A 12036-nucleotide genomic window follows, 5' to 3' on the forward strand; every position below is an offset into this window, starting at 1 on the left:
GAAAAGGAAAATTTCCCCAAAAGGGTCCCTGTTCCTCTAGCCATTTCCTATGTCTTTATGTTTCTGCTGCATGTTTTGTGTTTTTGATATCTCCATTATATTGCTGGCTTTGGATTTCTTGGCTTTTAGATTGAGTACATATGGCATGCTCACTATGTTCGCTCTTTACATCTTCCTTTCTGTTTATCCTATCATTTTTGTGCTTGCTGCTTCTTTGTCATACTCAATTACGCGGAAATTTGTATATTGAATATTCTCCTCATAGAATAGTAGTAAAGTTGAACCATCAGACCACGTCCTGATGTAATAGAAATGTAGTTAAAAAAAATGTAAGTCAATTTGACGTGGCTGAAACTCGGAGGTATTATCAATGCAAGGGATAGGCCTGCCACAATCAAAATCCAGACCAGCTATTAGGGACCATGTACAATAAAACGACGGAGAATAATTATCTAGCATAATATTAAACAGAGTCTCGCGACCACGTCCCGCGCGCTCGGATCCGCTTCCCATACCTGTAGAACAGATATGGGATTGGGATGAGAGCAACGGAAATGAAGCCCAACACGCTAGCAGCCCAAGGAACGCCCATATTGTGGAACATGGCGGTTGTGAAGAGCGGAAACCCCCCGGCGAACATAGAGCGCAAGAAAGTGTTCGCAGCGATCGCGCTCGCAGAGTATTTCTGGAACGTATCAATGAGGTAATTGAGAGCTGCCTGGAAGATCGTGAAAAATCCGAAGCCCATCATGACCGCACCGATATTCGGACAGATCCAATGTATATGATTTGGACTTGTCCAACCAAAGACGAACATGCCAGCAGCGAACAGCACAGAGCCAATCATCATGGGCGGGAGCCGAGCTTCGGGGACAGGGCGGTTGTTGTTTGCTTTGTATCGCTTTATGTAGAACCTCTGGTTGGCAAGGTTGACGGTTGCGCCCGTTAGAATGCCGACTAGGTATGCGAGGAATGGTAGTGCGCCGATGACTTGGTTCCAGCCGCGGATTTCCTGGAAGACGATTGGGAAGGCTGCTAGACTAAGGTAGAGGATACCATAGACGAATGATGCATAGAGGGCGACGAGGAAACATATTGGGGTTGCGAGGAGTTGGAAGGGACGGATGAGGTACTTATTCCCTATTTCTTTGAGTGTCACGTCCCACTCTTCGTGACGGGCATGGAGTGCCCAGTTGCCGCTTTCGAAGCGGAGTCTGCGCGCTTTGTAGACTAGTAGAGCTGGTGGGAAGCTCTCGTCGATGAAGAGGAGGTCCATGGTTAGGAAGAACATCATCATGATACCAGTGATCTAGTAGATATTGATTAGCATGGTTTCAGCCTCAGAGCTTGAGATACTCACGTATTCAGTCCAGCGCCATCCTAAATTGCTCTGGATGATGGCACCCCCCGCGATAGGCCCAATGACAGGCCCGCCCACCACGGCCATAGCATAGCCAACAATGGCAGCTCCGCGCTCCTCGGCGGTCCAGATATCACTCAAGACTCCGCCGGTGTTGGTAACAGGGGCCGAGCCAAAAAAGCCCGTAAAGAATCGACTGATCATGATAGTTTGCACGTCTTTCGCGGTGGCAGTCGCGAACGAAAAGATAGCCGCGAGAAAGTATGCCGGTAAAACTGCCGCTTTGCGTCCATAGAGCTCAGACAGAGGTGCCCAGATCAATGGGCCCAATCCCATGCCGAACAAAAGCAATGAGGTGCCAAGTGTAGCAACCTCATTCGAGACACCGAACTCCTCGCTAATCTCTGCCTGACCAGTCGAGTAGCTAACATCGTAGTTAGTTTAATACTCTATAAACTGTGAATCCAAAATGGACTTACATGGAACTCGCCCATGTCGAACCTATTGATAACGATTAGCGTCTCCATAATTCTTTTCCCGATCTTTCCCCGTTCCCGACATACCCATAGTAGTTAATCCATACAACACAGTCGTGATAGCCTTCTTCCTGAAACTCCAGTTCAACGGTCTATAAGGATCATCCGCCCCTTCAAAATCGACAATGACATCGGGACTTGTCTTGGTATTGGTTAATGGATGATTGAATTGCGCCGTCTGGCCGGGGTCTCGACTCCGAACGCGCGAAACTATTGACTGCGTGCGCTGTTGAAAGGCCGAATACCCCGACGCCGCAGTGCTTTGCTTTTCTAATGCGATTCCATCCGTCCCGTCGGCGTTGCGATGCGGCTCGATATCATCGCTAGATATGCTGGTGCGGTAATCATGTTCTATCCGTTCGCCCATTATCGGGTAGTCATTGATTGAATTGTTGCAGGTCCAGTGTTGAAACTGGGAAGGGTGGCAAATGGAATAATATGCGAAACGAGGTACGGGGTATATGAAGTAGAACAAGTTACGGAAAGTCTAGAAATGGAAAAAATAAATCTCGGAGATAAGAGGTGGATATGACGAAAATTCTGGAACGGGCATATGCTAGGAACTGTAAGGCCGAGAGATCTGGGATATGAATTCGTTTTATTCGTTTTCTTCAAGCTTTCGGACCTCCGATGACAGAAGCCGTGTTATCCGACAGCTTGTTGTAGAATCTGGCACATTGCCGATCTCGGTGCCCAATGAGTTCTTTGGGGATAGCTCTCGGTATCACCATTGAACCACCAAGGCATATCATTCCGGTCCAGAGCTGTACTTTGTAGGATATGGGAGCTCGGCCTTGGTGGCGATGGCGCCGAAGTACCGACCGCCACGTGTCGATCTAGGTCTGATGGGGCCAATATTCATATCAAAGCATTGATGTTTCGTGCCTTGTCGATCGGGGGAACTTAATTGTAGGTAAAATGAGGGGTGACGGTTGAGGTTGAGGTTTGTGGTATCTAGCGACCCCAATCCTCGTGTATCACATGACATCAACCGATGTGAAGATGGAAAGAAACAGATGTAAAAAGAGACATAAAAAAACTTCGTTAAACATCTAACCCTAACATCTACTTATACTCCATGTGTATATGCTACACAAGGCATCCAGGGCAGTTATTAACAGGGACGTGCCCAATGATTCAAACCGAAACAATAATTGCCATTAGACTGTCGGATGCATGCTCTCCCATTTGTGGACTGCTTCGAGTGCCGCAGTAACCTTGAGTCCAATACGAGCGTCGAGCTCGTAAGTCTCCCAGCGGGCAGCATAATCAAGGTATTTCTTGCACTCAGCTACCTGTTTTCTCTCGGCCACTGTGCTCGGCACCCCAGATGCCACGGACGCTTCGGCTTCGTCCAACGCCTTGGGGGAAAGAGTAATCCCATGCAGAGTTTGATATGTGGGACGCTCCATCCAGAAGTTGGCGGCCATCTCGAAATTGGCGACTGGGTGGACCCAGTCATCCTTCAGGTGAGCCTTGAACAGAGCTTTGTCGTGGCACAGGACGCGGGTCTGCAGGATCTTTTTCGCCTCATCGTGCCTGCACAGGGATCGCAAAACAGCAGCCCGGAGAAGCTCCAGGATCGCCTTCTCTTCGGTCCCTTCGCGAGACCATGTTTTGTTCTTTTCGCTTTCGCACCATTCCAGCCGGGCCAGGGACTCTTCCAGCTGCTTGTCGGTCATGCGACTGTGTCCGTTCCAGAAGAAGATCATTTCTTCAATGGGATCGACCCCAATCGCATCCACAAATGGAACGTTCCATTCTTTGGCGCGCGCCTCCAATTTGGCAAGCCTGCGAGTCACAAAGATGTCAAATGGCAGTTGTCGGGCCATGAATCGCTTTTTCCCGGCGAATTCGGGTGCCTTCCGCATGTACACGGTGGCCTTTTTGGCATGTTCCTCTGCAAGCTTTGGATCGTGGAGTGATTGTCGGTACAGGGCAACATGGCATGATCCAGCGATGTAGTAATACAGCGAACGAGACCATGAGTTAAGTTCCACGCACTGAAAAGGTTAGCTTGATAGTTCAAAAATCTCGGAAAAGAAAGTCTTACTTCTAGGAATGCTTCAGAGCAGACATCATATCTGTGCAGGAACAGTGCGTTCAAGCTCTTTTCGAACACGCACAATCCCTCGACCTGCTTGAGCGGGCTCTTGTTATCCGTGGACAACATTGCCAGGGCGCTGTCCAGGTTCTTATTAGCGCCCAACATCCGCGATTCTTCAAGCATCCAGAGTCGACTGTTAGGGAACCGAGACCGCATTTCCACCAGCAACGCAGCCAGCCTCTCCTGCGGGTATCCCTCGACGTCGGTCTCGCCGGGAGTTGGGTCGGGCATAATATCACAGTACCGAACAAAGCCATTGTAATATCCTAGCAGTGCCAAAGCAGCCATGGCACCAATAAGGTTGTGGAACTTGCTGGCTTGCCAGAGCATTCTCAGTCCTCGTTGCTTGTCACCGTGGAAGCCAATGATGGAAAGAAGCTTGCTGAATGCTGGTGGAACCATAGAGATCAGCAGAAGCAGAATACCAAAGCAGAAGTTGGCGCCAGAGTGCACAAAAACATCGATTTCGTTTTTGAAGATGTCCGAGTCGGGGTCGTGGTGGATATGCCTTGCAGGTGTGGAAGTGCCCGTTGAGGCACCTGGAGATGTCGCTCCCGGGGAGATTGCCAATCCATTCATTGACGAATTGAGGTCGATTTGGTCTTTTGCGCCTTTTTTCGAGGAAAGACTGGCCGATTCCGACTTCGTGTCTGAGCATGCAACGCTCAAGCGTGTGAGATCGCTCGCAGTAGGCAGGAGAACTTTGTGTATATCCCTCTGTTCCATAAACTTCTCTTCCATCTTCATGATAGCGTCTAGTGCGATATACGCCTTTCTCAGCCGATAGAATGCCTTGATGCTTTCTGTCAAGCTTTCATTCAGTACCCCAACAACCGCGCTCATCAATTGGGCGATTGCTTGGCACAATGCGTATTCGGTACCGGGAGCATAAATATCGGAGTGAAAGGCATTGGGTGCTTGGGCGTTTTGCTGGGACCGGCTTTGGTCGTTGGCCGCACTGGTTTCTGCTTCATACAGGCGCTCGGATGCTGCGGGATTGTCAGAAACAGTGGATTTAGAACATAAAAAAAAGATAGACCTTGTCGCATAATCTCCTGCTCGAAGCCTAATGTCGCCCGGACGAATGCGACCACGCCTTTGCCCAACTATTTCCATCGAAAGTCAGCTTCTTTCCTCATCTGTGCTACGTCATAGCTCATAGTGACAGCGATGATCACCCACATTGTGAAAAGACGAAGTTCCCCCGGACAGACCAGCCTCCGCGCCATCAACATCATCATTGAGAATCAGCGTTGCCGCTAGTTTGGCATTACATTAGTCGGTGCCTAAAAGGCCGGACAATTTCCCATAGGACATACCTGTCAGCGCATCATGCACTGGCTCAGGATACCGCGGTCAGCATGCAATCAAACGACCACTATGGGCTCTCCTAATGTATATCGCACAACTCACAGTCTTTCAACTCAACCCCCGAGTCCACAAACTGGCCCGGCTTCTTGCCGTACAACCAGGACCCGACTCGCAACATGGCGAAAATCGCTGACTTTTGAGTATGTAGAGTACAATTTCAATAGGAACACAATCCACGATTATCTCAAGTCAGGGTCAGGGCGATCCGAGCAAGCCGAAAAGAGAGAGCACCGGATCGGGAAGAATGTCAACGGTGCGATAGCGGCAACTCGATGGACGAGAACATCATATGAGAGAACAAAGGGAAAAATGGAAACACAAAGAAGTGGAGAGGGGAGGAAAAGATGACGGAGGAGGGGAAGGGAAGTAATATAACAATGCGTCTAGGCTGAGGCTCATGGGATTCTTTTCGCCGGTAGCTCCGCAACCTCATCTTTTGTAGTCAATTCGACATCTACTAGATTATTATGAATTATTTTATGATATATCACTCTCTTCTATTGTCTTCTTCAATCTCACTATTCATTTTATATATTTTTTTCATTTAAATCTCAACGCTGCACTGTTTTCCAAGATTGTCTCCCAACTACATCATCGTTATCGCCTTATCGCCGGTCTTACTAAGTAAAACCTCCGACCTCCGACTTCCAAGCTGCCACATCCACGTCCACTTCTCCCATCTACCTTTGATCCTCCCGATCAATCACATCTTTCACAATGTCAAACCCAACTACCCAGAATACCGATGCCACAGAGCAGCCCCCACCACAAGCCAAGCCCCAAGTCCTAGAGGAAGACGACGAGTTCGAGGATTTCCCCGTTGAAGGTATCGGCCAAACACCCAAGTGCTTCCGTCGTGCAACGAAGCTAACTCTACAACACTCAGACTGGCCTCAAGAAGAAGCCGAGCAGACTTCTGGCTCGACAGCAAATGGCGGTAGCGAGCACCTGTGGGAAGAGAGCTGGGATGACGATGATGCGGCGGAGGACTTCTCAAAGCAACTCCAGTGAGTTCACCTTTCCCTACATTTCCTTACACCCTTTACATTATAATCATTTCCCACAAATTCTCTTTCGTCTCCACATCTACACCACCACGCTCGAACCCCAACCCCAACCCCACTTCTCCAAAGCTGTCAGCTTCCCCTCCTTCACCGCACTAACATCCATCACCTCATCCAGGGAAGAATTGAAGAAAGTCGAAGCATCGGCTTAAAGCTAGACGAACCTGGACAAGCGCACCAAAAAGAGATAACCCCCGCGTCAGGTTTCGGGATGGGTTCATTATCGAGTTGGCTGGCCATTTCATCTCGCACACTATACCCCCCCCCCCCTGTCTTTGGAACCAATGGGAGGATTCAGAACAATAATTGCCACATGCATTTGTCGGGAGCTTGTCGGGGAGGAAATGAGACATGGTGCCTTTTGAACTTTTTTTTTACGATTCATTACTCGGAGCGCTGATCTTGCTTTCGGGATTACTATCATGATGTTCTCTTTGATATTTCAATATCAAAGCTTCGGATTCTGCGCAAGCCTAGAATTAGTATTTTGTAGGATGAATGTGAGTATCAGTTGGAGACGCGGGGTGGAGTTGTGAATGGGATGGCACAATTCAATCCATATACATGGCACTGTGGCATTGCTGTCCTATTTATTCATCGTAGGGATTCCCTCTCGTCTATGTACATGAGAATTGACCACGGGAGATCTTTCGATGGCGTGGCTAAAGCTTGGGTTTCGTACCTGAATACAACACTTAGTTATCCAATCTAAGAGCACAATGGAGGTATTTTTTTTATAAAAATTGTAATTAAGGAAATTCATTGGCTGTGTACATTACAGTTTCATAAACATGCGGGACGAAAGGAGAGCCAATATGTAGACTCTTCCCTCGCCATCTATTTTTCATCATTTACTTACTGGACAGAGCAGCAACACCGGGGAGCTCCTTGCCCTCGAGAAGCTCGAGCGAGGCACCGCCACCGGTGGAGACGTGGGAGATCTTGTCCTCGACCTTGTACTTGGCGGCCACGGTAGCGGTATCACCACCGCCAATGATGACGATAGAGCCGGACTGGGCAGCCTTGACAGCGGCATCGAGGGTAGCCTCGGTGGCCTTAGCGAAGGGCTTGAGCTCGAATACACCAGGGGGACCGTTCCAGAGGATGGTCTTGGCCTCACTGATGGTCTTCTCGTAGGACTTGACACTCTCGGGGCCAACATCGAGACCCATGAAGCCGTCGGGGATACCGGTGGCGTCGGTAGCGGAACCAACGGTAGCATCGGCGGAGAACTTATCGGCGGTGACGTAGTCAACGGGGAGAACGATCTCAACGTTGTACTTCTTGGCCTTCTCGACGATGTCGCCGACAATCTTGCTGCCGGCCTCGTCGAAGAGAGAGTTACCGATCTTGACGTTCTCAAGAGTCTTCTTAAAGGTGAAGGCCATTCCACCGGTGATGATGAGGCTGTCAACCTTAGGCAGGAGGTTGTCGATCAGCTGGATCTTGTCGGAGACCTTGGCGCCGCCAAGAATGGCGAGGAAGGGACGGGCAGGGCTCTCAAGAGCCTTGGCGAAGTACTCCAGCTCCTTCTTCACGAGGAAACCGGCGGCCTTCTGGGGGAGGTCCACACCGACCATGGAGCTGTGAGCGCGGTGTGCGGTACCGAAAGCGTCGTCTGAATTGATGTTAGTAAAGAACGATAGGACATCGGGATATAATCGTGGTGTTACGTACTGACGTAAACGTCACCGAGGGCAGTGAGACCCTTGCGGAAGGCATCGACATCGGCCTTGTCGGCCTTGACCTTCTTGCCCTCAGCATCCTTGGAGCTGCCCTCCTCCTCAGCGTGGAAACGGAGGTTCTCAAGAAGAATGACCTGACCATCGGATGCGTTGTTCACGATCTCCTCGGTCTTGGGGCCAACGCAGTCCTCGGTGAAGGTAACGCTCTTGCCGAGAAGCTTCTCAAGTACGGGAACAACGGGCTTCAAGCTGTACTTGGGGTTGACCTTGCCGTCGGGGCGGCCCAGGTGGGACATGAGCACAACGGCCTTGGCACCGTTGTCGATGGCATACTTGATGGTGGGCAAGGCACCGACGATACGCTGGGGGTTGGTAACGTTCTTGTTCTCATCGAGAGGGACATTGAAGTCAACCTGTTCCAGTCAGTTAGGGGTTGCGAGTGAAGCTCAATTGGGAGCTTACCCGGATCAAGACACGCTTGCCCTTGAGGTCGACATCAGTAACGGGGAGCTTGTTGGAGAGAGACATTGTTGGCTAATTGTAATGATAAAAGAAAAGAAGAGGAAAAGAAGGAGAAAGAACTAATCAGGCCACGGTGAGTCGTGATCAGTAAAGAGTGGAGGGGTTAGTTCTGGTGGGGCAGGCCGGTGAAGAGGTCGCATCCGTAGCAACGGGGTACTTACTGATGATGTATTTGTCCGACTAAGGTACTTCCTTAAATTATAATGCAATCATTGTTTTCTAAGTATCTCTAGAAAATCGGTACTTCAATTACCCGTACCAAACTACCCCCGGAGAGCTAATCGGGCTGACGCGGGACTGATGTCAGAGCTCCCGTTGATACGGGGAAGGCCGGGCCATAAAGGTCCTCTTTAGCCTCGGAATCGGGAAATTCTGGGGAGATGGCCTTTACGGATGGAAATGTTCATAGCCGCTACATGCTTGGATGTGTTCCGAATCCAACTAAATCATGTGAAGCTCCAAGGAGGGTTGAAAAGCGGAAAAGCGGAATTTTCCTGAAGCATCCAAGTCAAATCTCAAACATAGTCAACAGCAAAACCTCAAGTTGGTCTTCCTAAATGCGCAAAAACCGGCCTTTTGAAATGCAAACCCTGTCCGTGGGTGACTACCATTACCATTTACATGAAAGCCAGACCGATCAACCGGTACGCCCGAACAATTTGGAAGAAAAGAGTGCAATTTATAGCCCGAATCGTTACATCATGTTCGCTTCAATAGTGTTCTATTAGGCCTCCTCGGCGGCGTTGGTTAGAGAAAGGTATGCGGTCCATGCAATACCAACGGTTGAGACGAATGGCTAGGTTAGGAAGTCAGTGTCCTATCTCAACAAGAGAACCTGAGAAACTCACAATCTGGAACTGAATGGGAATGACACGGAAGTTGAGGACCTGCACGGCCGGCCAGAGCACAAAGTTGGCCTTCAAGGTCGGCAAGTAGACATCACGGAACTTGTTTGTCAGTGCCCTTCTGCCACCACCCTCGGCGATCGTCATATAGGTGAAGAAGCACGCCAGACCTAGATAAATCAGCCCCAGTCCAAGAACATCAGTAGCTATAGGCAAATCATACCAAATGGCGCAAAAATCAACTGGTCAAACGCGACACGCTTGAAAACAGGAGCCGTCGGGTTCATCTTGGTGAGCGGGAACGCTCTGGACAAGAATCCGAACCACTGAAACTGCAACGGCGCCATGAGGAAGCCATAAGACATAAATCTCGTCAGACGCTCAAAATCGAAAGACGGCGACGTAGCCCGAACATATCCCAGTTCCCCTGCAGCAGGGACCTTGTGCTTGTCAAAGTCGGGGATCTCTATCGAAAGGAATTCGTCGCCGTTCGCTTGAGGTCGGCGGGTCCGGAAGGCCGTAATCAGCTGCGCAACAGTATCCGCAACACCACCCAGCACCTATACCATCCATTTTGTCAGCTGTCCGGTCATACTTTGGGTGATCAATGTCGCGATAAGCTTACGGCGTTGGTGACCATCGTCGTGAGCACTATTTATAGCAGTGATGTCAGTCTGTGAATCTCACGCAACCGGCGGCAAGAGGTTTACCTGGCCTTTCAGCATAGTAGGTATTGAATTTCGCCGCAAGGCGAGCTGCTACTGCCATCTCGACGAGGAAAATGATGGTGTGCAATAAAGGCTAGAAGATGACAACAGGGTTAGGCGCTGTGAACGAATTGGGAGGAAACAGAATGCCAGTGTCAGCAAGGGGGAGCTAACATACCAGGCGACCGTAAATGTATCTCTTATTTAGTCCATCCAGGGCTTTCCGCTTCGCAGAGCAGATCATGTTGAAAGATGACGACGGGAGCAGAGTGATAAGCAGGATTTCTGGGAAGGAGCTAGTGCGCCAGTATGACGCAAAGATCAAGGTGGAAAGTACCGACTCCACAGATAAATATGAGCTGTATATTAAGCCCAGCCCCTAAGAGAAAATCGTAGATAAGATGGTATCAAGGCAAGAAGCCTCTCCAAATTCCCTCCAGTGGTCTCCGCCTTTGTGACTAACAAAGTCACCTGGCCAGCTACGACGTTGAATCGATTACCCTGTCATCACCTCCCCACCAATCACATTCGTTGAACTATATATCCACGGATATCTTGCTATATCCACTACAATCTATATTAATATATTGACTTGGTGAATATAAATTATTCTATAAGCACTACATTTCAGTCATATTTCTACCGATTTGAACCGTTATGAATACTTTCCTTGGTCAACACTGCCCCCTGGGGCCCCGGGGGCCAGTCTTGGCATTATCGGTTTCCACCTTCCGAGTGTGGATCATTGTGATCGCTCTTATATACATTCAAACATATAAGGCAATAGTATACATATCTAAGCTAGACGATGAGATACATCACGGTCTCACTGTCTGCGAACAACTTTACCCAGTGTAAAAACTTAACTCTTGAACTACCGATACATATATTGATAGAACCAACACCCTACAATGTAGGGTGTTGGTTAGAGTATGTCACTTATGTACCATCAATAATTTATTTAGCTCGGGTTGGTAAAGCTAGCAGCCCTACAGCCACCCGCAGACTCCTTACGGTAATTATACAAACCCACAGAGGATGAAAAGATCACCGCTACCGATGTAGTTTGATATCACTTACGCCTTTCTCTACATACAAAGTGCACGGTGTTAATCATAGACAAACATCTCGTTTTAGCTCAGGCTATATTTAGTTACTTTCAATCAACGGAATCCGATGTTGTGGTCATTCTCTCTGTTTCCATACAAATTCAACAAACTGGGGTTATCTACAAAGGTGGAAGGGAAGTCCATAGATATGGGCCCTCTATCACATGTATGAATGGATTAAGCAGCTTTTTAATTTACTTCTGGTACCTGGTTAGTATCAATATATTTACAATAATCCTATTCTAGGTGTCACATGCGGTATAGTTCCAACCTGTACTATTTCAACATGATATATATAACACGACCGAACATAGATTAGTAAGTCATTATGGTGAAAAAAGGACCAGTATACCTACTGATATTTAAATAGGTGCTTTGTACCTGTATAGAAGCCATTCAGGGATTACAAAAGATTTCTTAGAGGATTAAAAACACAAATAGGCCATCGGAGCTTGGAATATGTGGGGGAAAATGGACGCATTTGGGAAGCCGACAAACCCATTGGATTGTAACAGTTGTCGGCTACTGAATGCGCGTGGCATGAAAGGCTTCATCTTGTCAACTTATATATTACGTTTCTCTCATGTTGTTCTCATCTTCTCATTTCTATTTTCTTGCCTCAACCCTCTGCATCACCGACCGGTGCCACGACACATAGCAAAACCACCCTTTTAGAAGCAATGAGCCGACCTTCATCTCCGGATTATGGAGCGTTAAATGTCCAATTTGT

The 12036-nt window shown here is 48.6% G+C and overlaps 5 protein-coding genes across 5 annotated transcripts; 1 reads left to right on the plus strand and 4 right to left on the minus strand.

The window, feature by feature from the left end:
• Positions 1 to 463: 463 nt before the first annotated feature.
• N7447_004122 (MFS transporter) lies at positions 464 to 2263 on the minus strand (the record flags this gene model as incomplete). The annotated part of the gene is made up of 4 exons (XM_057228397.1): positions 464 to 1309; positions 1361 to 1784; positions 1840 to 1861; positions 1924 to 2263. 4 exons carry the CDS (start codon positions 2261 to 2263, stop codon positions 464 to 466), a joined length of 1632 nt encoding a protein of 543 aa, XP_057087738.1.
• Positions 2264 to 3056: 793 nt separating this feature from the next.
• N7447_004123 (TTC39/IML2 family protein) lies at positions 3057 to 5492 on the minus strand (the record flags this gene model as incomplete). Its single annotated transcript, XM_057228398.1, has 6 exons — positions 3057 to 3899; positions 3950 to 4992; positions 5043 to 5109; positions 5186 to 5262; positions 5323 to 5340; positions 5417 to 5492. 6 exons carry the CDS (start codon positions 5490 to 5492, stop codon positions 3057 to 3059), a joined length of 2124 nt encoding a protein of 707 aa, XP_057087739.1.
• A 599-nt stretch (positions 5493 to 6091) lies between these two features.
• N7447_004124 (proteasome regulatory particle lid subunit SEM1) lies at positions 6092 to 6590 on the plus strand (the record flags this gene model as incomplete). The annotated part of the gene is made up of 2 exons (XM_057228399.1): positions 6092 to 6381; positions 6557 to 6590. The coding sequence occupies 2 exons, from the start codon at positions 6092 to 6094 to the stop codon at positions 6588 to 6590; spliced, it is 324 nt and encodes a 107-aa protein (XP_057087740.1).
• Positions 6591 to 7289: 699 nt separating this feature from the next.
• Positions 7290 to 8651, minus strand: pgkA (phosphoglycerate kinase pgkA; the record flags this gene model as incomplete). The annotated part of the gene is made up of 3 exons (XM_057228400.1): positions 7290 to 8056; positions 8116 to 8536; positions 8586 to 8651. 3 exons carry the CDS (start codon positions 8649 to 8651, stop codon positions 7290 to 7292), a joined length of 1254 nt encoding a protein of 417 aa, XP_057087741.1.
• A 718-nt stretch (positions 8652 to 9369) lies between these two features.
• Positions 9370 to 10441, minus strand: N7447_004126 (Mpv17/PMP22 family protein; the record flags this gene model as incomplete). The annotated part of the gene is made up of 6 exons (XM_057228401.1): positions 9370 to 9441; positions 9494 to 9660; positions 9714 to 10050; positions 10116 to 10141; positions 10201 to 10291; positions 10376 to 10441. 6 exons carry the CDS (start codon positions 10439 to 10441, stop codon positions 9370 to 9372), a joined length of 759 nt encoding a protein of 252 aa, XP_057087742.1.
• Positions 10442 to 12036: the final 1595 nt, after the last annotated feature.

This window comes from Penicillium robsamsonii (genome assembly GCF_028829455.1).
Source record: "Penicillium robsamsonii strain IBT 29466 chromosome Unknown utg000002l_segment0_segment0, whole genome shotgun sequence".
NCBI classification, from domain to species: Eukaryota; Fungi; Ascomycota; class Eurotiomycetes; order Eurotiales; family Aspergillaceae; genus Penicillium; species Penicillium robsamsonii.